Source organism: Alligator mississippiensis, chromosome 1 (genome assembly GCF_030867095.1).
Source record: "Alligator mississippiensis isolate rAllMis1 chromosome 1, rAllMis1, whole genome shotgun sequence".
Taxonomy (NCBI): domain Eukaryota; kingdom Metazoa; phylum Chordata; order Crocodylia; family Alligatoridae; genus Alligator; species Alligator mississippiensis.
The window spans coordinates 443,757,552-443,784,466 of record NC_081824.1 but is presented as its reverse complement, the minus strand read 5'-3'; the positions used below and the strand labels follow the sequence as shown (position 1 = coordinate 443,784,466).

Here is a 26,915-nt window from a genome sequence, read left to right as displayed (position 1 = left end):
GCATGCGCCGCTGAGAGGGCGGGCAGCGGGGGGGGCACATGGGGCTGGACGTGGAGTGGGGATGGGGGAGGATTGCACACAGTCAGACACAAAGTGGCAGCAGCATGGGGTGGTGGGTGGTGGTGCTCCATCCCCGTCACCCTCTTGTCATTCTTGATGGGCAAATGGCTAGTTTTCTCATCATTTCAGTAGCCCTCCTAACACTCTTATGAAATCAGTTGTGCAAAACCATGCATCTACCTTTAGCAGCTAAAATCTGTTGGGTCCCCAGATTCTAGACATGCTGCAGAATTTTTGTGAGGGGGGTCATACATAAGCACAGTGTGCAGCAAAGTATCCACATGGGCAATTCACAGTTTAGTACATTTCAGCTAATGTAACTGTGTAGATGCCTACCATTAGAACACATAAATTTATACTTAAGAAGATGCATTTACTTACTAATCATAATAAAGAAGACATAGGGTATGCACAAAGGACTTTCCTCATATGGCTTTCCTTTTAAGACTCTGATCATACAGGTGGCTCTTCTTTGAACTCTCTCGAGCTTGTCCACATCCTTGTTAAAATGTGGTGCCCAAACCTGGATGCAGTACTCCAGCTGTTGCCTCACCAGTGATGAGCAGAGCAGAAGAATCACCTCCTTGGTTTTGCTGGAGATGCATTGATTGATGCATGCCAGAGTATTATTTGTCCTACTGGCAACAGCATCGCACTGCCGGCTTATATTCATACTGTGGTCAATTATTACCATCAGGTCCCATTCATTCATGGTGCTAGTCAGTTTGGTGCCACCAAGCCTGTAGGTATGTTGGGGATTGCTTGTTCTGTGGCAGAGCACTTTACATTTCTTGAAGTTGAATTTTATCAGGTACCGATCCACCCAAATTGCTAGCCTGTCTAGGTCCGCCTGTATCTGTAGCCTGTCTTTAAGTGTAACCAAAGTTCCCCATAACTTGGTGTTATCCGTGAACTTAGCCAGTGATCTCTTCACCCCCACATCCAAATCTTTAATAAAGATGTTGAAAAGTACTGGACCAAGCACTGACCCCTGCAGGACACCGCTGCCCACTTCTTGCCAGGATGACACAGATTCATTCACTACAAATCTCTGGGTCCTATCCTGCAGCCAGTTTCTCACCCACCTGACTGTCTCATGGTTAAGCCCACAGTCCTCCAATTTTCTCACAAGGACATCATGAGATACTAGATCAAAGGCCTTTTGGAAGTCAAGGTATACAATGTCAACCTGCTCTCTTATGTCCAGGTGGCGAGTTACCTGGTCATAGAAGGAGATGAAGTTGGTAAGGCAAGACCTGCCCACAACAAAGCCATGCTGGCTGTCATTCACAATCTTACCTTCCACAAGCTTATCACAGATAGACTCCTTGATGAACTTTTCTACTATTTGCCCTAGAATGGAAGTTAGGCTGATTGGCCTATAGTTACCTGGTTCCTCTCTCCTGCCCTTCTTGTGGATGGCCTCTCTTCTAGTCCTCAGGGACTTCTCCAAAGCACCATGAGTTGTGGAAGAGTTTCACCAGGGGTTCCACAATGACTTCAGCCAGCTTCTTCAGCACTCTCAGATGAAGATCTTCTGGTCCCGCTGACTTGTATATGCCTAATTTTTTAATTGGTCATATACCAATTCTATGGCAATAGTAGGAAGGCAATTATTCCTACCTTGCTAATCCTCTACTCTTCCTGGTGTGGTTTTCCTCTTGGTCTGGTGAAATACTGAGGTGAATTAGTCATTCAGGAGTTCAGTTTTCTCCTGGGTGCAGGTAACCAGCTCTCCTGAGCTGTTAAGCAATAACCCCACACTCTCATTTGTTTTCCTCCTGTTCCCTATGTACCTAAAGAAGGACTATTTGTTGTCCTTGATTCCTGTTGCTAATCTAAGCTCAGTCATCACTTTAGCCTGTTGTATCTGTTCCCTCAAATGTGGGCTGTCGTGGAATAGTCTTCCTTGGGGCCCAGCCCAAGCTTCCATTATTTATAAGCCTCTTTCTTCTTTCTTAAGAGGACTGTGATTTCCCTGGTTAGCCAAGAGGGCTTCCCAGCCCCTCTATTATCTTTTTTCTGCATGAGAATGGATTGCCTTTGTGCTTCAAGGATCATGTCTTTAAGGAACAACCACTCTTTGTGCACATCTTTTGCCTTTGGTCTCTGGTCCCTCAGCACTTGGCCTACTAGTGACCTAAGCTCATTGAAATTTGCATTTTTAAAGCCCAAGACTTCAATCCTGCTCTCCAATTTGTCTGCCTTACATTGGACAGTGAACATGATGGTTTCCCGGTATATTTAAGTTGATCACAAGGTCATCTCCTTTGGCCAGGACCAAGTCTAACAGAGCATCACCTCTGGTTGGCCCATGCACCCCCTAAATCAGGAAGAGCTCCTTGACATCCTAGGGTGATTGGTGCTTTTGCAATACAGAAGTAATAAAAGAGCAAAAACACTTACAATAAAATATCATTGAACTTTTAATAGCATAAAATGAATTAATTTGAGATTTTGATGAAGGTTCAGAAAAAATTGTATTTTTTTCTCTAACCATTCACCCACCAACCCGTTTTTTGCTAGCAAACATCATTTAATAGATGACATACTGTAATTCCCCTTACAGACCCAACACCAGGCATGTCAGCTAAGACTAAGTATTCCATTTGCTCAAAGTCACTAAAATGGATTGCCTTGTATCTGTCCCCTAGCAAGCACTCTAATTAATAAATTAATAATTAAGTGGCTATAGTCTCAGGGCATGGATTTGATAGATTGTATGTGAATAACCATTGTGGACACACAATGATGGCTACCTTACAGGTAGTATAAGCATGTAACTAAGAAAATTTTCTTTCCTTTTGGATTGAAGTGTATTCAATTAAAACCTGTGCATTTTCCTTGAAATTGTATGTTTCACCATCACTTTACAGCCTCTTATACTGTCATGATTCATTTCCACCAGCAAAGGCATCATAGAAAATGTGGCAATGGAATTTCAAGAGAGAAACATTTTGGAGTAATTAGTAATTTGATTGAGACAAATTGCAAAAGAACTTGAATATTCCAACAGCTTTTTGTGAACCCAAGATATAACAATACATGTGCATACCCATTTGGAATTATAGTCTGGGCTGAATAAGAATTGTAAATTAAAGGTCAGTGAGTGCATCTACATGAGATATTTACTGTGCAGTTAGCTAATTATGCAGTAAATATCTCAGCATCTACACATGTGCCCATATTAGGACACACAAAACTAATAAACTCCACATGAGGGTATGAATTGTACATACAAATCCTACCCTGTTGCAACATATTTTCATGAGCAGCAGCACACGTGTAGATGCTGACTAAAGGGATTGGGCATGAGGGTGTTTTAGTGCCGGGGTTACCTCCTGGCTAACCCTGTACTGAAACAGCCTTGTGCCCCAGCCAGTCTCTGTGCAGCACACTGAGCTCAGTCAGAGCAGCCCTAGGCTTGCAGGCTGACCGCCCCCTCCCCAAGCCCTGTGCCAGCTGGGGCTGCAATAAGCAGTAAGCTCCACAGTTTATTATTGCCTCCTAATGGCACATGTAGATAATTTCAGTGGGTGAATGTACATACATGTACATTTGTGCCAGCTTAAATTTACTGCGCAGTAAGCAGGAATAGGCCAGTGTCTACACATACAGGCATTAGAGCGCATTAGTATGGGCACATGTTTACATGTGCATGGAGACTTATGCTGACTTTAGCATACATTTGATACCTGCATCATGTAGGTATCAAATTTATGCTCAAGTCAGCATAAGTCTCCATACACATGTAGACACATGCCCATACTACACAGTAATTTCTGTTACTTTGCAGTAAATGCGCTCATGTTGACATGCCCACTGGGTACTTCTCGTTCCACTTCTGTATGTGTCCTCTTGCTACCTGCTGAGTCCTGTAACTTGAATGGTAGATATGTTCAGTGTTCAATTCTTGCTTATGATGCATGGTGGTAGGCTTATTAAATATGTTAACCATTTTACCAACCTTAAGGAATTTTATTTAATCAAATAAATCAAATCAAATAAACAGGATATTAAGGTACAAAGATCAAGTACTCAGTACTTAGGAAATGCTGGAGTTTTGGTAATTTGTACAAGCTTAATACAAGCTTGTACACAAGGGACCCCTTGTGTGCGTGGATTAGGATATAGTCTATGATATCATCTAATAATTACATGATTTCTTACTACTTTTTATGTAGTCCCCTCCCCCATATCCTACCCCTCTGTTGGACATATAGAGCATGTCCAGGTGAGTACGCATGTGCATTTCCCATAGTTGTGCCACTGCTACTTGCCCCCAGGGAATGCCCATACACGCACGCTCTGGCATGCGGCAAATTGTCCCGGGTGGGATAGGGGAGGCTGGGGCCAGCACCTGAGCTAGCCTCCACAGCCTTACCTGGGGTCCTGGGAGCTTACCTGATCTCCAGTGGCAGTGATTCAGCAGCAGAGAGCTTGCCAGCAGCCAGAGCATGGATCTCCCAGTATCAAAAATAAAACCCCATGCTGCAAATTAGCTGTACAGGAAACACCTGTGTGTGCAATGCATATGGTGCATGGCACCAAAGACAGGTCTATGGTGCTTCATACTGCACATACAAGCTCATCGGAACATGACCATAAAGGAACAAAATTAAGAACATACCAACAATGCAGTTTTATCATTCCTTTATTTGCAAGTCATAGTATCATAGAAAATGAGGGTTGGAAGGAACTTCAGGATGTCATCTAGTCCAACCCCTGTTCAAAGCAGGATCATCCCCAGCTATATCATCCCAGCCAAAGCTTTGTCTACCCAGGTCTTAAAAGCCTCCAAGAATGGAGAATCCACAATCTGTCTGAGTAATCTGTTCCAGTGTTTTACTACCCTCCTAGTGAAAATATTTTTCCTAATATCTAACATAAACTTTCCTATTATCTAACCTAAACTTAACCTTGCTGCCATTTGCAACCATTTCTCCTTTTTCTGTTATCTGCCACCACTGAGAACAGGCTAACTCCATCCTCTTTGGAACCAACCTTCAGGTGGTTGAAAGTTGCTATTAAATCCCTGCACAGTCTTCTCTTCTGCAGTAAGAAAAAAATAAGCCCAGTACCCTCAGCCTCTCCTCGGAAGTCATGTGCTCCAGCCCTCTAACCATTTTTGTTGCCCTCCACTGGACTCTCTCCAATTTGTCCATATCCTTTTTGTAGTAGGGGGCCCAAACAGGACACAGTACTCCAGATGTGGCCTCACCAGTGCTGAATGCAGGGGAAGAATTACTTCCCTCGATCTGCTAGCAACACTCCTACAAATGTAGCCCAGTCCTTGATTTGTACTTTTCCAATATATATATAAAAAACTGGAGAATGTACCCAAATATATGACATGTATATTAGATAAGCCACTTTTGTCATACTTCATTTACATTATATGTCATATATTTGGGTACATTCTCCAGTTTTTTACATTTTACATTTCTAGGCAGAGCCTGTCATGAGTCAAATTGAGTTGTACCAAAATCTACAATCTCCTTAATCTCCAGCTCTAGTTTAGCAAAGAATACTATCCACATTCTTCCCTCTGTCTACCCAGCCCCAGAAAGTCATATTTTGTCCATTTTCAGCCTTGCTTTCATCCGGCTGTAGACCTGGGTTGCCATTTTTCATGATATATTTCTAAATGGCCTGTTTGGTAGGTTGCTTCACTTTGCTTGAGTAACTAGCTATTCTACTTTTTGATTCATAGGGAAAGGCTGACTTCCTTGTCAGGGAGCAGTCCTACCTAACAGCAGATTAGAGTGTTCAGCTGGACTTTCTAATGAACTCCACATGACTACATTCATCAGTGTATATCTGGACTGGTATGAATTTAGTTAACATAGCAATAAACTTCACACTTTTGGCACAGCATCTAGCTACACTAGTTTCCCCCTCAACATTAGAAGGAAAGACAGAGAACAGCCCCCCTGAAGATCTAGACCTTCTGGGAGGTGTTGGAGGATTCTTTTAATCTCTTTCACCTTCCCATATCCAGCTTCATTACTGCATGTAATGAGACATTTTTAGGACAGTGGAAGTAAATGTATGATAGGACTAGATTGATGCAAGTGTAGTTGCTGTCTTCATGCTGCTGCTAAGGCTAAAATAGTTGCTCAAGCAATTAGTGGCTGAAAGCCTGGAACTTGCTATACCAGTGAATCAGTTTGTATCTTGGAGCAGTAACAGTAACTGTATATTACTGAACTAGCCTTGCTTGATGTTTCCATTTTTAGCTTCAATCCTGACAAGTTTGTCATAGAGAAGACTGTAGGAGAAAGGTGCCTCATAGCTAATGTTGGTGTGTCATGTTCAGTAGTGATAAGCTATGAAAAAATAGTAGGAGATGAGATAAGGGAAGAGAGGAAAGAGGAAAAAGACAGTAGTAAAAATACAAGGGAAAAACAGAGTTATGCCCTATAAATCTGAATTGGCAGAATTCAAGACTAAATGCTGCAGGGGCTAAGTGAAAGAAAATCTCATTGACTTTAGTGAGACTGGTATGTATGGAAAGTTGTTGGTAAAGCTGAGCCTCTTTGATAAGATACGATACAATTAACATTTCTTCCTACACACTTGATACCTTTTTTCTACAACAAATGATAATGTATTTAAAAGGAAAAGTTTGTATTTTCTAAGGAGGAACAAAATATTTCATAGGTTGAGAATAAAAAATCACAAATTAGCTTGGAAAATCAAACCAATTTAGTATATGTGTTCTTATCATTTTCATGAATCTTTGAGGCACCAGGCTTGTGGGAAATAGCAATACATAGGACTTGACTAATGAAGGAGTCTTTAACCCTTAGCGTTTGAGTGGATTGACTAGGAAGGTTTTACCAATAAAACAGGTAGGGAGATGAGTGGAAACACAGGGCACAGCTATTAGCTGCTTAGTTCAATTGGACAAGTCCCTGGAGCTTAATTCAAGGGAACACTGAGGAGATCAGCTCTGATGTAAGAGCTGATGTAAAAATGTCATTTCCAGGGGCCTGAAATAAATGTTTCTAGGGAAGGGGAAATCGGTCCAGAGATGGCCTGATAATGTGAAAATCTGGTTTTCATTTCACTCTATGTAGCATATTAACTGCTGTTGCAGAAAAGCTCTTACCTTAGCTTATCTCCTAAGTTATTTTTAAGATAAATGGGTGCACAAAGCAGTCAACAGAGAACTGCATGAAAAATGAGATTTTTTTACTCTCCGGAAATTTCAGCAGTTTTTCTGAAAATTTGTGGTGGGAGACACGGGGAGATATGGGGAGATATTTAGATTTGCTGCTTCATTGTCCCATGAAAGTTGTAGTTTTGGGTGCCTCTCTGCTCCCACTTTGAATAGACTAATATGTTGAGTCAGACTTCAGCTCCTATGACATGCTACGGCAGTTCCTCCCGGAGAAGAGAGGTGGAGTCTATGGCCCAGGTGCTTCATGAAAGATGTAGGTCAGGTAGAGTCCAGTTCATTGAAGAGAATGAATAAATGAAACATCAACTTATCATTGAGGACTATTAAGAGATGGGGGAGGGAATTCCCATGGGCATGAGGCAGGGGAGTGGGTGGGAATGAGCGGAAATATAAGATTATTTTTCTTTTATGGAAGTAATGAATAGTGCTTGGGAAGTGAAGTTGTGTTAGGCAGGGGGAGATGTCTCCTAGGTGGGAGGCAGTGGAAGTGTGTGGGATGCTGTGTGTGTGGGATTGCTTTAAATTTGTGGGTATTTGGGGGGAGTTTGTTTTGCTATACTATCATTTTAATATTTTATTCTGATTGTATAAGTATTTTTTTCTCATTGTAAACTACCATGACCTTTTGGGGAGGTGTGCCATTTAAATCTTTTAATGAAAAATTTCAGTCAGCATAACCAAATTGAAATATTTGGATTTTGGCCAAAATGTTTTGGAATTTGGTTGTGCATTTTTCAGGTAAAAAAAAAATTAAACTTTTCTGGGGGGAAAAGCTGCTTTGAAAAAAAATAATTTTTAGTTGAAACACAAATTTTACATGTAAAGCACACTATCTAAAACAAATGAACCAGCCTTAATTGGCTGGGAACTCTTTCAGTATAAGTTACTGAACTTTTTCATGAAAAATGAATGAAGGAAGGAATATTTTCACAATGTTATTGGCTTTACTTTTAGGATATAGAATGAAAATTATACCATATATGTGGATGTTTTGAACTCTCTTGAGGAGTTTCATTAATTTTCTTTGTCTAAGAGTTCATAAGCAAAATATTAGCCAATATTCTGTCATTTTCCTTAAATACAAGAGGAAAAGATATTAAGAATTCCATTTCTACAACAAAACTACATGAAAAAGCTTCAGCTCCAGATTTTATGGGCTTATTTAAACTACAAAACTCAGAATATATTTAAAGTTTTTTTTCCATTAATAACACTTGAATTATTTTCATAACTGGTGTCTTATTTGTGTGGGTTTTTTTCAGAGATCATCTATAGTTGGGTATTTAATGAATTCCCATCTTTCGTGGCAGAAGATAGCAGACGTTTCATCTCTCAGGAGACAGGCAATCTGTACATCTCCAAGGTGCAAACATCTGATGTTGGCAGCTATATCTGTCTGGTAAAAAACACAGTGACAAATGCCAGAGTTCTGAGTCCTCCTACACCACTTACACTACGAAATGATGGTAAGCAAGGACTTCCTAATGAATGAGAGCAAAAATGTTGAAGTTCAAATGCATTGGATAGCACTTTATGAAACATGGAATTAGAACAGTTGATTTGAGAATATTTATTGTTTCTAAAAAGTATGAAAACATTTACTTCAGTAAACATCAAACAGTGACCCATATATTTCTGTTTAGGAGCTCTACAATCCCTTCACAGTACCTGATGAAGTAAGCCCAGTGCTTACAAAAGCTTTTTCTGTGCACCTCTGCTTTGGTTAGTCTGTTAGGTGCAAATCTACCTGCTTTCTGTCACAAATTTATTCCTAGGTACATAACTTCAGGCACTGTTTTCCATATTCAGACAAATATATAAATGTGGGTGCCACCAGCTCATGTTAAAGCTATTTATTTGAGCATTTTATTGCAAATCAGGAAGAAGTATATGTAATTATATCTATTATCTTTATTCTGAAGTATCCTCCATTTCAAGCTGCTTCTTATGTCTTCAAAAATGCTAAATATACCTGTATTAATGCCCATATGTACACACATGTATGAATAAAAGTCATAAAAGAAACCACAAAGAAGAGAATACATAGAAAATTCTTTGGATCATAATCACAAAAGAATAGGACTGAAAGGGACCTCACAAAGTCATCTAGTTGGGCCCCTACTCAAAGCAGGATCATCCCTTACTAAAATCCGTCCCAGCCAAGTGTCTGTACAACTTGCTCTTGAAAATGTCCAGGGATGGATGAAGAATCCACAGCTTTTCCAGGAAGCCTATTCTAATGCATAGGTACCCTTCAAATGAAAAAGTTTCTCCTAATGTCCAACCTAAATTTTCTCTGATGCAGCCTGAGGCCACTGCTCTTAGTCCTGTCTCCTATGGCCATAGAGAAAAACCCATCTTCATTCTCTCTGTAATCTCTCTTCATATTTAAAGAGTATTATCAAATCCCTCCTCAGTCTTCTCTTCTCCAGATTAGATAGCTCCAGTTCTTTTAGCCTGTCTCCACAAGTTTTCCTTCCCAGCCCTCTAGTCATTTTTGTTGCTGTCTGCCAGACTCTTTCCAAACTGTCCACATAATTCTTGAAGTGTGGGGCCCAAAACTAGACACAGTACTCCAGGTGACCCCTGTTTGCATAGAGTGGAAGAATCCTTCTCTTGATTTGGAAGTGACACTCCTGTTAATACAACCCAGCATGCTGTTGGCTTTTTTTGTAGCAAGAGCAAACAGTTGGCTCCTATTCAGCTTTTGTTTCTCCATAACACCAAAGTCCTTCTGTGCAGTACTGCAGCCTACCTGGTCATTCCCCAGTCTTTATTTATGCATTCTGTTATTATGTTTCAAATGCAGGATTTATCCTTGTTGAATCTCATCTGATAGACTTCAGACCATTTCTCCAGTCTATCTGTATCATTTTGGATCCTTGTGCTGCTGGACCCAGGGAAGACCTCCAGAGAACCCTACTTGATACCTTCTCCCAACTAGACACTCAGACATTGAGAAATACTTGCTGCATGTAAACATCCAATGTACCCACCCTACAGTACTTTCATCTTGTCTGTATTTTCTCAGCTTACTAATAGGAATGTTGTGGGAGACAGTGTCAAAAGCTTTGCTAAAGTCAAGGTATACCATGTCACTGCTCTTCCCAACCCTCCCTCCCCCTCCCCCAAATCCACAGATCCTGTCACTCTGTCCAAGAATAAAATAAGGTTGCTCAGGCATGACTTGTTCTTGGTGATTCTATTCTGGCTGTTCCTCATCACCTTGTTCTCCTCTAGGTGCTTTTCAGTGGATTCTTTGAGGATGTGATCCATGATCATTCCAGGTATAGATATCAGGCTGACTGGGCCGTAGCACCCCAGATCCTCCTTCTTGTTCTTTTCCAGTCATCCAGGATGTCACCCAACCTCCAGAAGTTCTCAAAGAAGATAGGCAATAGCTCACAAATTACCTGTCAATTCTTTTGGTACCCTCAGGTGCACCCCATTTCACCTTGATAACATGAAAACAACTAACTTCTCTAAGTAATCCTTAAACTGTCCTTCTATTACTCTAGGCTGTTTGACTCCTTCCCTATCTCTGCTGCCAACTGCACTTTTCATTTGAGAAAACTAAAGTTAAGAAGGCATTAAACATTTCAGCCTTCTCTTTGTCATCTGCAACTGGATTGCCTTCTGCATTCTGTAGGAGACCTATGGTTTCTATGGTCTTCCTCTTACTTTCGACACACCTATAGAATCCCTTCTTGTTGTCTTTTTTGGTCCTTGTCAGGTGCATCTCAAATCATGGCTTGCCCTTCCTAATTTTCACCCAGCATGTCTGTGTGACATTTATACTCATCCCTAATAATATGTCCAAATGTCCATGGTATGTAGCATTCCTTTTTGAGTTTCAACTCATTAAAGAGATCTCGGTCTAGCCAGCTGGTCTCCTGTTTCACTTTCTATTCTTTTGTCACATACGGATAGTATGCTCCTGTTCCATTAAAAGGACCTCCTTAAAGTACAGCCAGCTCTTCTCAACTCCTTTTCCTCTCAGATTTGTCTCCCAGGGGATCCTGGCCCCCAGTTCCCTGAGTTTGCTAAAGTCTGCTTTTCTGAAGTCCAATGTTTTTATTCTGCTGCTTCTCTTCCTTCCTCCTCTCAGGATCTTTACAATTTTGCAGGCACTGTCATTCAAGTTACCTTCCACCTTTATATTATCAATCAATTCTTCCCTGCTTCTGAGCACCAAGTCAAGGAGAGCTTCCTCCCCTGTCTACCTTGGTCTGTCTACCATCTGTACCAAAAAGTTATCCCTGACTTACTTCAAGAATTGCCTGGACTGGTTGTGCACTATTGTGTTTTCTTATAATTGAAGTCCCCCGTTAGAACCAAGTCTTGTAGTTTGGAAGTTATCATCAGTTGTTTAAAGAACGCCTCATCCATCTCTTCCTTCTTGTCTTACAATAAGAATTTCCTTTTACTGTAACATCATTACAGATGGGTGTGTTTAAGAAAAATAGTTTGATTTATTACAGTAAGTAAAAAAATATGTTTGCACCTTATGGTATGTAAGTTAATCTTTGTTCATGATTACATGGTTGAAACTGTTGAGATGTGTACAGCATGCATCCTGCACCAAAAAAAAAAATCTTCACAGGCTACTGTGTAACCTTCTGTTTGCTTTTTTATGTGGTATTGACACTACTGTAGCAAGTTTTGGATAGTTAACCTAGGGGAGAGCTGATCTTTTGTCGTATCAACTTTTGAAAATTAAAAAATACTCTTCTTTCTAAGAAGTTATTTTTTAGTATGAAGACATAGAATTTAGAAAAGATTATCAAAGAGGCCATTCTTAGCAGACTGGCCAATGGCAACATCCTTGGGGATAGCCAGCACGGGTTTGTTGTGGGTAGGTCTTGCTTGACCAATCTGATTTCCTTTTATGACCTGGTGACCTATCACCTAGACAGGGGAAAAGAGATTGATGTTGTATATCTTGACTTCAAAAAAAGCCTTTGATCTGGTATCCCATGATCACCTCTTGGCAAAACTGGCCAACTGTGGCCTTGGCTTCACCACGATGTGTTGGCTGGGAAATTGGCTCCATGGTCGGACCCAGAGGGTGGTGGTTGATGGAAGTCAACCGTCGTGGTGTTCTGTGACCAGTGGGGTCCCTGAAGGCTCTGTCCTTGGGCCAACACTATTCAACATCTTCATTAATGATGTGGACATTGGTGTCAGAAGCAAACTGGCCAAGTTCACTGATGACACCAAACTTTGGGGTAAAGCATCCACACCTGAGGACAGGAGAGCGATCCAGGCTGATCTTGACAGGCTCAGGAAGTAGGCAGGTAAGAATCTGATGGTGTTTAACACCGAAAAATGCAAGGTTCTCTACCTCAGGGGAAAAAAACCCTGCAGCATGCTTATAGGCTTGGCAGTGCTATGCTCGCTAGCACTACGGATGAAAAGGACTTGGGGGTCATGACTGACCATAAGATGAACATGAGTCTTCAATGTGATGCTGCAGCTAGTAAAGCAAGCAAAACGCTGGCTTGCATCTATAGATGCTTCTCAAGCAAATCCCAGGACGTCATTCACTCATTGTATTCGGCCTTTGTGAGGCCGCAGCTGGAGTACTGCATCTAGTCTTGGGCTCCACAATTCAAAAAGATGTGGAGAAGCTTGAGAGAGTGCAGAGGAGAGCCACGCGCATGATCAGAGGTCAGGAAAACAGACCTTATGATGAGAGGCTGAGAACTATGGGACTCTTCAGCCTGGAAAAGCGCAGGCTCAGGGGTGATCTGGTGGCCACCTATAAGTTTACTAGGGGTGCTCACCAGGATCTGGGGGAATGTCTGTTCACCAGAGCGCCCCAAGGGGTGACAAGGTCAAATGGTCACAAAATCCTCCATGACCTTTTCAGGCTGGACGTAAGAACTTGGACGTAAGAGTCTTTATTGCCCAAGCCCCCAAGGTCTGGAATAGACTGCTACCAGAGGTAGTTCAAGCGCCTATTTTGAACACCTTCAAGAGAAATTTGGATGTTTATCTTGCTGGGATCCTATGACCACAGCTGACTTCCTATCCCTGGGGCAAGGGGCTGGAGTCCATGATCTTCTGAGGTCCCTTCCAGCCCTAATGTCTATGAAATCTATGAAATCTATGAAATCTATTAAATTGAATTGCTCTATCTTCATTCAACACCTAATCTTTCAATCACTTCTTAAACAGCTGTTCAGCATCAGTTTTATACTATGTCTCTGATACATCATTAGTGCAACCTAAGCACTTAGACAGAGGAAATAGGGATAAAGCTGGTCAGCATCATCAAGCCATGAGTCAAAATTCCTGAAAGAAAAAAATGCACTAATTTTGTTAAAAGCCAAATTTGTTATGTAAATCCACCTCAAGCAACTTTGAGTTCCATAGCTGACTGTCATAGAGCTATAATGATCTAATCCAGGGGTGAACAACCTATGGCTTGTGGACTAGATCTGATCAATGGAGCCATTTTAGCCTGCTCACAGATCCAAGGGATGTCTGCAGCATTTCAGCAGCCAGAGCCCGGGTGACAGGGAGATGCAGTGACTAGGAAAAGAAGATGAGGCAACATCATGAAGGGCAGTGGTGACTGTGGCTTTGTGTCCAATTCCAGTTCTGGCTTTGGCAGAGGCAGAACAATTCAGGTTGGAAATGGTTTTCTCTCAGTGCTAAGCTCCATTAGAAGCCTAAGTAAACACTTGACCAGGTAGAAATGATCCATTTCCTTAGTGATACCCAAAGGCATGATAAATTTCATGCCACATTGGTGAACCCTGATCTGATCTTCTGAATCATGTAGGAAAATTATGGAAATATTTGAATACAGATAAACTATTCCTGAGTAAGTTTTCCATTACATATTTATAGACATGCATTTAAATTCTGTGAAGAAATCTATTCCTATAATGAAATGGGCTAAAAGCTGCCAATAATTCCTGGCTGCTTGTGTAGGACTCTTAGGGCACCTATACACATGATGGATGTCTGCTCCAATGCGTGCTAATTAGCACACGTTGGAGCAGACTTGATTAATTGTATCTGCTGTGAGTCTGCTGGGGTCACATGTATTCAGAGTCCCCACATTCAAAATGGCACTGGGGGCACTTTAGCTAAAGCTCATTGAACAAGCTTTAGTTAAAGCACTCCCACTGCCATTTTGAAGCTTGGGACACTGAATACATGTGATGCTGTGGGTGCTTTAATTAAAGCAGCTCTCAGAGCCAGTCTAATTAAAGTGCTCCCCCTCCACCCCAGAGCATGTGTATAGTGAAGAGATGCAATGAGCTCTCTTCACTGCTCATGTACCCCATCCCTAAAGGGCTTTTGGCAACACTGCCTTTACCACAATTCTGGATCCACCTGTGCTTGTTAGAGTTAAAGAAAATTGGACTAACCTGTGGAGAAAGATGATGAAGAATAAATATAACACCCAAACATGAAATTATAAATGGTGATAAAAGGAATATCCGGGTAACTAAATATTTCCTTATCTTCATGTGGCTATTTTCTGCTCTGTGACTCTGAATTTGGCATTACATTTTTCATGCCTATGGGTATCACTAAGGAAATGGATCATTTCTACCTTGTCAAGTGTTTACTCAGGCCCCAAAATCGCACCATTTTCTGAGCTCTGATGCTTCACAAACCAAGCAATTATATAGTTCTGTGATAAAGTAGGATTAGCCCACTTTCCTAGTCAGCAGGCCTATCCAATACTTCTTAGGAAAAAAAGTTTTGTGTCTTGCTCTAAGTATATACTTTTTTATTCTTATACTTTCCATTCTTTGGGTATAAATGTCCTACTTTCTATACCAATCATTGTTTATTACTTTCTTCTTTGGTATAGATGTCCTACTTTCTATACCAATCATTGTTTATTATTTTCAATGTATAGGTGATACCAGGGGAACTGGACAACTTCAAGCCAGATGTCTCCTTTCATTTCTACTGTATATTTATCCATGAGAAGGAAACAGAATAATATTAAGGGGGTTGTGTCAAACTCGGCAAGAAAATAGGAACTTACTTGGCTTTTATAAATCTTTTATTTCTTTAGTAATGTGTCTCAAAGGGAAACTTAGCTCCCTGATATGAAGTAAATTAAATAAAAACATCAAGAAACCCTTCAATAGATTCTGAATAAAATGAATACCTCATTTGTTCAGATGTCCTTGACAATCAGTCATTTCATACAATTCATTTTTACTCCAAGTTGGTTATAAAAACACTTTAAAATTCTATCTGAGGTGATAAAAAGTTTTATCAAGAAAAAAAAAGCATGCATCGTTTCATTAACTGCCTTTATGATGCCTTAGAAATGTTGTCAGGTGTTATCAGTGTCATTGTTGTTGTCCTCGTTGGGTGTTATTGATGTGTTGTCAGTGTTGAAGTCTCAGAAACTGCGGTGTCAACAAAGTCACAGCCAGGAAATTCCAACACCAATCTTGTCTTAAAGAACAACCACAGGCTCAGTTTGGTGGCAAAGATTTGGCCAGGTTTATTGTCTATAAGTACAGCCCTAACATGTTTTGGCCTAACAAGCACATTAGACCAAGAGATAAAGCATTTGTACCTGTGATAAAGTAGTCAGCACAACACCACACAGGCTCCCGTAGGCCACTACAGTGTTCCACCGATTTCCAATTCTCCTTTTATGCAATAATTGAAAAAAAATCACATATTGCTTTCCATCTGTACCTTGAATATCTTAATCTCTCCTGCATCAAGGACTTGTTTCACATTCTGACCTGGATGTTCCCATTCCTGCCTTATCATCCTGGTACTGGATTATCCTATACCTTGTATCACCATCTACCCCTCCCATCTCTTGGGGGAGATGCACAACTGTCCCACATGCCAAATGTTGTTTATGTGAGGAGTTCATATATCAGTCAGGTTTGTTGATTAGGCTTACTCATGTCAGTGCTTTAGAAAAGCCTTTGTGTGAGCAGTATATATATTGATCAATGCTCCAGTGAGGCCTAGAAGGAACTTTGAAGAATTATTTAATAACTGTTTACAAATAGTAAAAAGAGGTTGTTAAAATGTATTTTTGCAAACTCAGAGTCTGATTGGGAGCACAAAAGTCTTGTATGATAAAAAACATCAGAAAGCCTTGTCAAATTTAGAAAATTAAAACATTTGATGTTTGATAGCATTAGGCAGTTATTTCAAGCTTGCATGTCTTTACTTTGGCTTTCTTATTTTTGCCTCATTTCTTTTGAAAAGGTTTTTAATGTTAAAAAGATTACTGTACAGTAAAGACTTAAGTTGCTTCTTATTTCATCTCAATATTAACACAGTTGCTTCCTAGTTCTCTTGCTGCAATTGAAGATCCAAGAAAATAATGGAAATGTGTATAATTTTGGATGCCAAGAATACATTCTATTTGCCTCTCCCACTTTAAATCCAGACTGACCTCACTGGAGTTAGCACAGTGAGTCCAAATTTACCCAGAGGTAATTGAATACAATGTAATTTGCCCATCAATAAATTTCCCACACCACCACTATGCTATGAGTCAAGTTCAGTCTCCTTTAATTGCATTGATTCCAGTGATACTAAAACAAACAGGATTTTGTCCTGCACAAGTATGAGTAGTTATCAAAGTATTGAGATGTTCAGTTCTATCTCTGGGACATGGGATGCATGCTTATGTGTTTGGTTTTACAGACATAGCTCCTGTTTATGGTTTGAAAGTCTCCAGAATATCTGTGATTAACATTTGGCAAAATTAAGTGGGTTTTTTGGAGCAGGCAAGACTGATTTTCCAACTCGTTAGGGAAAAGACACAGTACAAGGAGCCTAGTAATGCATAGAGAATTACGCTGCATAAATTAACAGAATTGGAGGTGAATTATTGATTTCAGTAACACAGGCTACTGTTTTCCATTGAGAATGGAGGTGTTTGTTTATCAGCCTGCTAATTATATGTCAGAAGATTTGCTTAGAAAATACCTAAATCTTCTACAATTCTCCCTCCTTTTTCCCCTTCCCCAAAAAAAATCCACTAAAGATTTGTTTACTTGCATTATTCTGCTTTTCAGTATATGTGTTTATTTGGAACCAAATTCTAGAAAGTATTACGTGTCTCTGAGGTATATTAGGAATTGAAGATGCTTATTTGCTTCAGATTTGACAATGCTTAGGAACCCTTATAAGGTTGGATCTATTATATACTTGTATTGCAATATTATTAACTTACATTTTTAAGACAACAATCATGCGTTATACTAATGAAAACTTTACCCCGTTGCAAGACTGACTAGGAATCAATGGGACTTATTGCAATGGCTTGTGCAAACAGGTTCGAATAGCATCAGAACTTGAAAGCATGCTACCTTTCGTCTTTTCTATTTTCTTACAGTTCAGGCTAGGTGAGGGAACAAGGTCAACAGAAAATTGAAACGCAAACCACCACACAGCAGGACCCAATGCAGAGGAGCTAATTTTAAAGCGGGGGGCGGAGGGGGCGTGGAGGGATACGATAAAACAAACAAACCCATAAGATTTATTTTAAATCAGAAAAAAACAACCCATCATGGATATCTTTTCCACACAACATCAAGGCTTTGGTTTGTTTATTTTCTCTATATTTGGCTGATCTCCTGATACATCCGGGTAACCTTTTCCCCTAATCTATACAATCTAATTGACAAGTTGAAGTGGAGCCAATGTTTTAAAAGAGGCCTTTCCTACACAATACCCTTAGTAGGAAAGGGAAGTCCTACCCTTGCTCTTCTAAGTCGTTAACAGCCTGCCTACCCAATTCATCACTCTGTTTTTAAGAAAGCTTTTCTACCCCACTTTGTTGTGTGAAACTAACTAATCTATTAGACAGAGGAAACAATGAAATTAACTATGAAGTGCTGCCAAAAGCATGAAACAAGCAAATTAAAAAGAGGGTATTTTTTTTTTTAGTTCACTGTTAGTAATTATGATGCATGTAATATTAGGTGCTAAAAATATTTTAAAACATAAATGTGTTATTTCATTTTTAGTTACTGGTGTTCCTTCAGCCTTTCAATGGTTAGCATCCTCTAGCTGTAAGATGGAAAAAACTTACCATCATGAAGAAAGGATTAATATTTTTCAAGTACTCTGAAATGAAAAGGCTCTTACTGCTTAGTGTCATTGTTGAGAAATATTTTCAATGGCAATCTTTATTTCCCTATCTTCTGCCCACCAGGTTTCCAAATATAAGTAAGACCTTTCTTTTATATATCAGACTTATTTCCATGGTCACTGCACTCATGTGGAAAAAGTAGTGAAATTCATATTGCTTCTATACATTTTCTGTTCGTGGTAATTTGGCATCATAATTGGTTCACTCAAAAACTATGAAACAACCTGACAAAAACATTAAATGGTCTTAACAAAAAAAAGCACACGTTTCTACTGTAAATCCACCGTCATCACCTTGCTATAAAACTAATGCACAATTTATACTTTAACTAGGATTTTGTAAGGGTGCAGAAAAAATTCAGAAGATCCTTCAGACTGTGCTAAATATTGTCAAAGTTCAGTCTATTATTGTGCACTTTATCATTTATTATTTCCATGTGTCAAGGGAGTGGTTATACAGTACCAAGATACTAGGAATAAGGACATAAGAATCCAAGACTTCTATGATTTATTAATAGGATTAGATCCAGTCTATAAATTGTATTTCACATCTGAGTTTTTCCACAATTTAGGAATATTTGGATTTGGGATGTTATTTGGGACCCAGTATTATACATGATTCAGGATAACTCTTTAAGCATTGGAGGCTTCATCCTGGTGGTTCAGTCCTCCCAGATTTGTCTTTTAATGAGCCATAGGATTTGTTTTTCTCAGGGTTTTGTGGTTTTCTATTATCTTAGTTAATGAGATCATCAGTAATAGGTGACTTCTCTATTGAGCAACATACCTGTTGCTCCTTTTAACCTTCAAACATGATGCAAGTAAAGAGAATTATCCTAGTATTTATTTTGGCTACAAAGAAATGTAAATAATCTACCACAGAAAATGGGAAACAAAATTTAAAAGGTATAGAAACAGCCTTACTAAAAGCTATCAGTTTGTCCATGCTGTTGACAAGCTTTGTTGTTTCAGAGTTAGAGGAAAATAGGGCTACCAAAATATATGCTGCCCCATTTCTAAGAATAATGGGCTCTTTGTCAAGAAGTATTATCACAACATGAACAAAGTGTGATGGACCATTTTGGGCATTTCCTTTGTTTCTGACGTTTTTTCTCATACTGCCAGATTGTATCTCTTACTTCTCTTCAGCAGTTCTCTGAATCATATGCTTAACTTCAAACAGTTTTTGACATGAGGTGATATCTTTATTAAACCAAGGTACATAGTTGGGAGATTATAGACAAGCTTTTCGTCTTCTAATTTTCTTCATCGGATCTTCATAAAGGGCACTTGAAGCCTGAAAGTTTGCCTATGAAAGCCATATTTACAGGGCCTTGGGGACCCCAAATCCTGTGGCAGGCCATGCCCCCTTGCCATGCCCTCATGGGCTATATGTTTGGCATGCCTGCTGTAAAGTAATGGGCATTTATATGAGGAGTTCCAACATACAAGTGCTTCCATTCTAGAGAGCTCTATTCAATTTAATTGGATAACAGTGACTGCTACAGTAATCTTGTTTCTGTTCTAATTAATTAGGACAAAGAGAAAAATTCCACTCTTCAGGCTGTAAACATTTCTATATTTTTGGTACCAGGATGGGGAGGAACATGTGTCTTGTGTTTATCCAAAAAGGAAAGTTTTCATGGGAGACTTCAGTCACCCTAACCTCTGCTGGAAGGGCAATGCAGCAGTGTGCAGGTGATCCGGGAAGTTTTTGGGGACTGTTGGGGACAATTTCCTGGTGCAAGTGCTGGAGCATCCACCTAGAGGCCATGCATGTTCCTCTTGACCTCCTGCTCACAAACAGGGGTGAATTGGTGGGAAATGTAGTAGTAGATAGCAACTTGGGCAGTAGTGGCCATGAGATGAGAGTACAGGATCCTGAGGAAACGAAGGATGGAAGGCAGCAGAGTAAGGACACTGAACTTTAGAAAAGCAGACTTTGACTTGCTCAGGTCACTCAGGGAGCTCATGGGCAGGATCCCCTGGGAAGTCAGTTCACTCAAAAACTGAGAGGAATCCAGAAGAGCTGGCTGTACTTTAAAGAAGTCTTACTGAAAGTACAGGAACAAACTATCCTGATACACAGGAAGACTCACAAGTGTGGCAGAAGACCAGCTTGGCTTAGCAGAGAACTGTTCAGTAAACTAAATCACAAAAAGGAAGCTTATAAGAAGTGGAGATTTGGACAAATAACTAGGGAATAATATAAGAGCATTGCTTGGGCATTCAGGGATGAATTCAGGAAGGCCAAAGCACAACTGGAGTTGCAGCTAGCAAGGGATGTGAAGGGTAACAAGAAGAGTTTCTACAAGTATGTCGATAGCAAGAGGAGGATCAGGGAAAGTGTGGGTCTCTTACTGAATGGGGGAGGCAACCTTGTGACAGAGGATGCAGAAAAGGCTGAAGTGCTCAATGCCTTCTTTGCCTCAGTCTTCACAGGCAAGGTCAGCTCCCAGACTACTGCACTGGGCAGCACAGTTTGGGCAGGAGGTGATCAGCCCCCAGTGGTGAAAGAACAGGTTATGTTCTTTAGAGAGGCTGGACATGTACAAGTCCATAGGGTTGGATGGGATGCACCCAAGAGTGCTGAGGAAATTGACTGCAGTGATTGCAGAGCAATTGGCCATCATCTTTGAAAACTTATGGCAATCAGGAGAGGTTCTGGATGACTAGAAAAGGGTAAATCTATTACCCATATTTAAGAAAGGGAAAAAGGAGAATCCAGTGAACTACAGACTGGTCAGCCTTACCTCAGTCCCTGGAAAAATCTTGGAGATGATCCTCAAGGAAAACATTTCTAAGCACTTGGAGGAAAAGAAGGTGATTAGGATTCACCAGGGGCAAATCATGCCTGACCAATCTGATTTCTTTCTATGACAAGGTGAATGGCTCTGTGGATGCACGGAGACCACTGGATGTGGTGTATCTTGATTTTAGCAAGGCATTTGACATGGTCTCCCACTACATTATTGCAGGCAAGCTAAGGAAGTATGGGCTTGTTGAATGAACTGTAAGGTGGATAGAAAACTGGCTGGAGCATTGGGCTCAGAGAGTAGTAACGTCTAGCTGGCAGGTGGTATCAAGTGGAATGTCCCCAGGGGTAGTTCCTGGGGTCGATTTTTATTCAATGTCTTAATCAACAACCTGGAAGATGGCACAGAGTGCACCCTTAGCAAGTTTGCAGATGACACCAAGCTGCAGGGAGTAGTAGATAAGTGAGAAGGTAGGGGTAGGGTTCAGAATGACCTAAACAAATTGGAGGATTGGGCCAAAAGGAATCTCATGAGGTTCAACAAGGATAAGTGCAAAGTCCTGCACTTAAGACAGAACAGTCCCATGTACTGGTACGGGCTGGGGACTGACTGTCTGGGCAGTAGCTCTACAGAAAAGGACCTGGGAGTTACAGTGGACAATATGCTGAATATGAGCCTGCAGTGTGTCCTTGTTGCTAAGAAAGCTAACAGCATATTGGGCTGTATTGGTAGGTGTGTTGCCAGTAAGTTAAGGGAAGTGATTATTCCCCTCTGCTTAGCACTGGTGATGCCACATCTGGAGTACTGTATTCAGTTTTGGGCCCCACCACTACAGAAAGGATATGAACAAATTGGAGAGAGGGCATCAAAAATATTGAGGTGGTTGGGGCACATGACTTACAAGGAGAGGCTGAGGGAACTGGGTTTATTTAGTCTGCAGAATTGAGGACTGAGCGGGGACTTAATAACAGCGTTCAACTACCCTAAGGGGGGTGCAAAAAAGTATGGAGATAGGCTGTTTTCAGTGATGGTAGATGACAGCACAAGGAGCAACTGTCTGAAGTTGCAGCAAGGGAAGTTTAGGTTAGATATTAGGAAGACTTTTCTCATTAGGAGGGTAATAAAATACTGGAACAGGTTACCCAGACAGGTTGTGGAATCTCCATCCTTGGAGATTTTCAAGACCCGGCTAGACAAATCTTCGGGTGAGATGATCTCATTGGGGATGGTCCTTCTTTGAGCAGAGGATTGGTCTAGATGACTTCCTGAGGTCCCTTCCAACCCTAATTTTCTATGATTCTATGAAAGTGGGGATTTCAGGGAAAGTAGGCAGATTCAGTTGAAACTTGCTGCAGGAGGTATATCTATTCAAAGTTAATCAAATGTTCTATCATAGAGGTATTAAGAGTGCTGCATAAAGTATGTTCTCTTCTAAGTGCACATGTAGATTAAATGATATACTCCCAGTCTAAGAATGACATTTATGAGGCTGAAATGTGGGATGGGATGTGTGGTGGGATGACAGAATAATCTTGTCACTAAATACTAGTCTGGGATCTACACAATTTGGATTGAGTTCTTGGTTCTGCCATATATTTTCTATATTGCTTTAAACACATCACTTAAGATTATCTCTGCATCTGTTAAATAATAAACAAGGGTAATACTACTGCCTTTTCTTCCTTGGTGACTTAGATTTAGTTTTTTCAAAACAGGAATGTTTCACAATTTTACATTATATCTTACGACAGTAGAAATCTTGTATCCCTTTTTTGTACAATACTAAGTTGTTTTTTTAGAATCTATAGGTGCTATTTTGAAAATAATCAATATATATTTTTGACATACTCAGTTTGGATGTTGAGATTAGAATTCTTCTGAATATATAAATTCATGCATGCACAGATCGTAGCTACTATTTATGTTGTGAAAGTAGACTGATACTTGGCTTTGAAAATCCAGAGCATTGTGTATAGGATGAAGGCTATTCCAAAATGCTGGAAGATGTTTTGGCTTAAAGGAGGAGGTCTCCCATGCTTCGTTCACAAATATTTTAACATTTTTGTGGACTGGGGCCTGCAACATTAATCCCCTGACATAAAATAGTGGAAAGGCAGCAAATTTGGCAATTGCCACTGCTTAGTTACTGCAACCCTAACTTTAAATTCTGGACATGGTTGCAATCCTCAGCCACTTGCTTTGCTTGCTTAGAACAACCTGAAGGACCACCAGCCACAGTGAGAACTGTCCAGCCAGAGTGAGACTGAGGCCGAGCCCAAGCCCAAGCCCCTGCTGGCTGCTCTGGACAGGATTTATAGTCTTCTAATCATGCCACCTGTCACTCACCCAATGGTCCAATCATCACCCTTTTTGCAATACCCAATCAAATTCAAACCTGGGCAATACTTAAAAGAACCAGTCAGTTCAAACTAGTTCAATGAAGTACAAGCAACATTATCATAACTGCCTTATTAATTAACATAACAACATTGATAAAGAGTTGCATTACCATTATACACTGCACATGCCCAAACCTTAAAAGCAGGTCATGACTTCATCGGGGTTGGGAATTCAAACCCTCTAGAAACTTCTCACCTCTAGTCATATGGTTCATGCATGGACTTTCACTGTTCAACAAACTCATCGTTGTTTTGTTGGTATTATCAGGATTTAACTTTTGTTGCCTCTGTCATCCATGCCTGGAATGCACCACGGCCATGAAAAATGTTTTCAGCTGTATTTTCTGGATTGGCTGAGAGAGGCAGAAAGCTATCACATGCATCTATGGGCACTTTCAAAGAAATAAAAAATCTAATAAAACTGTATTCAGTTCTGGAAACAGTGTTACCAGAGCAACCTGGCTAATCTACATGGAGTTTAAAGAAGACCATTGAAGTATTAAAAGGGTTTCAAAGATTGACTAAAAGAGGAATGAATATAAAAGTTGTGCACACTATCTCCTCATCCATTGGAGATGTGTTTGAACAATACATTTTGAAAAAAAATGACTATTATTTCACGCTAGGATCATAGTGATTAAACAACTTATATTTCTACCCTTCTCTATTTATAAACATGACATCATCATATTATGAACTAAAGAGCAGTCTGGTTCTGTATTATGTAGTCTTCAGCAAGATTCTTTCTTCCTGGAAATTGCATTACTAAAATCCCATTGATATAAAGCTAGCTCAAAAAGCACATTCCTGCCAAAGGATGTGCTCTAGGATTTGCTCCAAGTATTCTATTAAACAACTTACGGTAGTTTTAACAGTTAAATGCACTGCAGAACAGACATTTTACATGCTCCTTTTCCTGGATTGTCAAAGAACACACGTTACTAAGGAAAAGGGTAGGGGGTATTTCTAAATGGAAGGAATATTTTTTTAAATACTGTAGAACAACAGTCCTGCAGTAAATTTTCAGTATAGTGCAGAGAAAGTTGGTTATGCTGTTTACATTATAATTAATATTAGCTGAGTCAATAAATCCCATTCAGTGCAGTGAAAATGTCCTTCCTAGTGCAAGATGAAAATTCTTTGGGTGTGGACAGCAGATCTGGGTATTTATGACGTATTTGCAACAATATAATTTACACTGGGTCAGCACTGCCATTATAGACTTCTCTATTTGCAAGGGGGGGGGGGGCGGGGAAATCATGCAGATTAATATTTAAGGCTTTTTTTAAATTCAGAGTGACTGAGAAGGCTCTAAATAGCCATTTATCACAAAAGACAGTAGTGGTTCCAGTCTGCCTTGTATCATGGGTTACTGATGTGACAAAGTGTAATAAATCATGCACTAGTGTTGCTGCCATGCCCCGCTAGTCTTAATCTTATTTTTTTTTAATCTTTAAATACATGTTTACTCAACGGGTTATAATTACAACTGGGAAGGAAATGCATTAACTGTCCTTAGAACTTTTAGACAATTAAAAAAGTCTTCTTCCACCAACAACCCTTCAGTATTTTTTTATAAAAAGTAGTAGAGATGGATGCATTCCCAAACTCAGGGTAGCCAACCATGTAGGATGCATGCCTTAAATGGCACTGACATTGCTGTTCCTTGGGGAGACACAGTTTAAGGTCTAAATTTTGCTTTTTTCAAACCAGACATTTTAACCTGGGGATCTGACATTTATAAGCTGGTTTCCTAACCACTGAGCAGCAAAGTTATCCTCAGCGGCTTTCTTTCAAGTCTCCTGGTTGGAGTTGTTTCCCTAGTGTGAAATGTGTATGTGAGTAAGTGAAAGAGAGACTACCTAAGTTAGTAGTAGTAATTTTTTTTTCCTCCTTCTGGAGTCACTGATTGATTAACAAGGCTTGCTCTGTGTGAGGCTGGTTTAGCTAACTGTGGGGTGGAGCTAGGTTAGACAGCCTTACAAAAGGTTGGTCTAAGTGGGCATCTTTACATGTGTTTCAGGGTGGGGGGAAGAGGTGCTTTAATTAGCTTACAGGAGCCACTCTAATTAAAGCACCCACAGCATCTCATGTATTCAGCATCCTGTGCTTTAAAATGGTGGTGGGAGTGCTGAACTCAACCTCATTTGTTGACTTTAAAGCACCCCTGCCACCATTTTGAAGTGTGGGGGATGCTGAATACATATGACACCAAGGCTGCTAATTAACATGCTCCAGCAGACTCAATTAATTGAGTCTGCTCTGACACATTCTAACTAGGACACATCAGAGCAAGGGTCAGGCATATGTACAGGTACCCAATGAAACTGCTTCCTAGAGAACAGAGGCTAGAGGGAGTTTGCCTAGATAGTTCACTGTAGGAGGGAGTTGGGAGCAGGAGAGAGAGAATGTGTGTTTAGTCAGTTTTTGTGGGGTGGGGTTGAATTTTTTGTTTGTTTGTTTGTTTACAGCCTAGGTGTCCTCTCAGAAGCAAAATAGGCACATATGGAGGTTAGGTCTGCAGTCACAACCTGCTAGGATGTGCAGTGTTTGGGTGCCTATACATGTGGTCTGGGGTGCGGGAAGGTGGCGGGGAGGGTTAATTAGGGTGGCTCCTGATAGCTGTTCTAATTCAATGAGCTTTAGTTAAAGTGCTTCCACCACCATTTTGAAATGTGGGACACTGTATACATGAGCTGCTGCAGCACACTGGAGCATTCTAATTAGAACACATTGGGGCATGATAGGGGACCTCCAGATCGGTAGCCATTTGGGAGACAGTGATCACCTTATAATAGAATTCAACATAAGACGGCGAGTGGGTAAGGTAACTAGTAGGGTGAAAGTGCTAGACTTTAGGAAAGCTGATCTCAATGCACTCAGGCGATTAGTCAAGGAAGCACTGCAGAGTAGGAGATTTGATGGGATGGGAGCCCAAGAAGGGTGGCTGTGCCTAAAGGAAACGATCCTTCGGGCACAAAGCAAGACGATCCCCGAGCGAGGCAAAAGAGGGAAAGGGGCCAGGAGGCTTCCATGGCTGACCAGAGAAATCCAGGGCAGCCTAAGGGCCAAAAGGGGAGCGTATAAAAAGTGGAAACAGGGTGAGATCACTAAAGATGAATATACCTCCTCTGCTCGTGCTTGTAGGGAGGCAGTTAGGTGGGCCAAAGCTACCATGGAGCTGAGGATGGCAACCCAAGTAAAGGACAACAAGAAATTGTTTTTTAGATATATTGGGAGTAAAAGGAAGGCCCAGGGAGGAATAGGACCACTGCTAAATGGGCAGAAACAATTGGTGACAGATAGGGGGGACAAGGCTGAACTCCTCAACGAGTTCTTTGCCTCAGTGTTCCTAAGCGAGGGGCATGACAAGTCTCTCACTGGGGTTGTAGAGAGGCA

The 26,915-nt window shown here is 40.5% G+C and overlaps 1 protein-coding gene across 6 annotated transcripts in view; it reads left to right on the top strand.

Annotated features, from left to right (window-relative positions):
• Positions 1–26,915, top strand: part of CNTN5 (contactin 5) — a 1,172,720-nt gene that overhangs the window by 839,558 nt on the left and 306,247 nt on the right. For all 6 annotated transcript variants that reach the window (XM_059721130.1, XM_059721133.1, XM_059721132.1 and 3 more), the window contains one exon: positions 8,509–8,712. In XM_059721130.1, the coding sequence (XP_059577113.1) occupies positions 8,509–8,712 (204 nt within the window). The remainder of the gene's footprint in view (positions 1–8,508; positions 8,713–26,915) is intronic.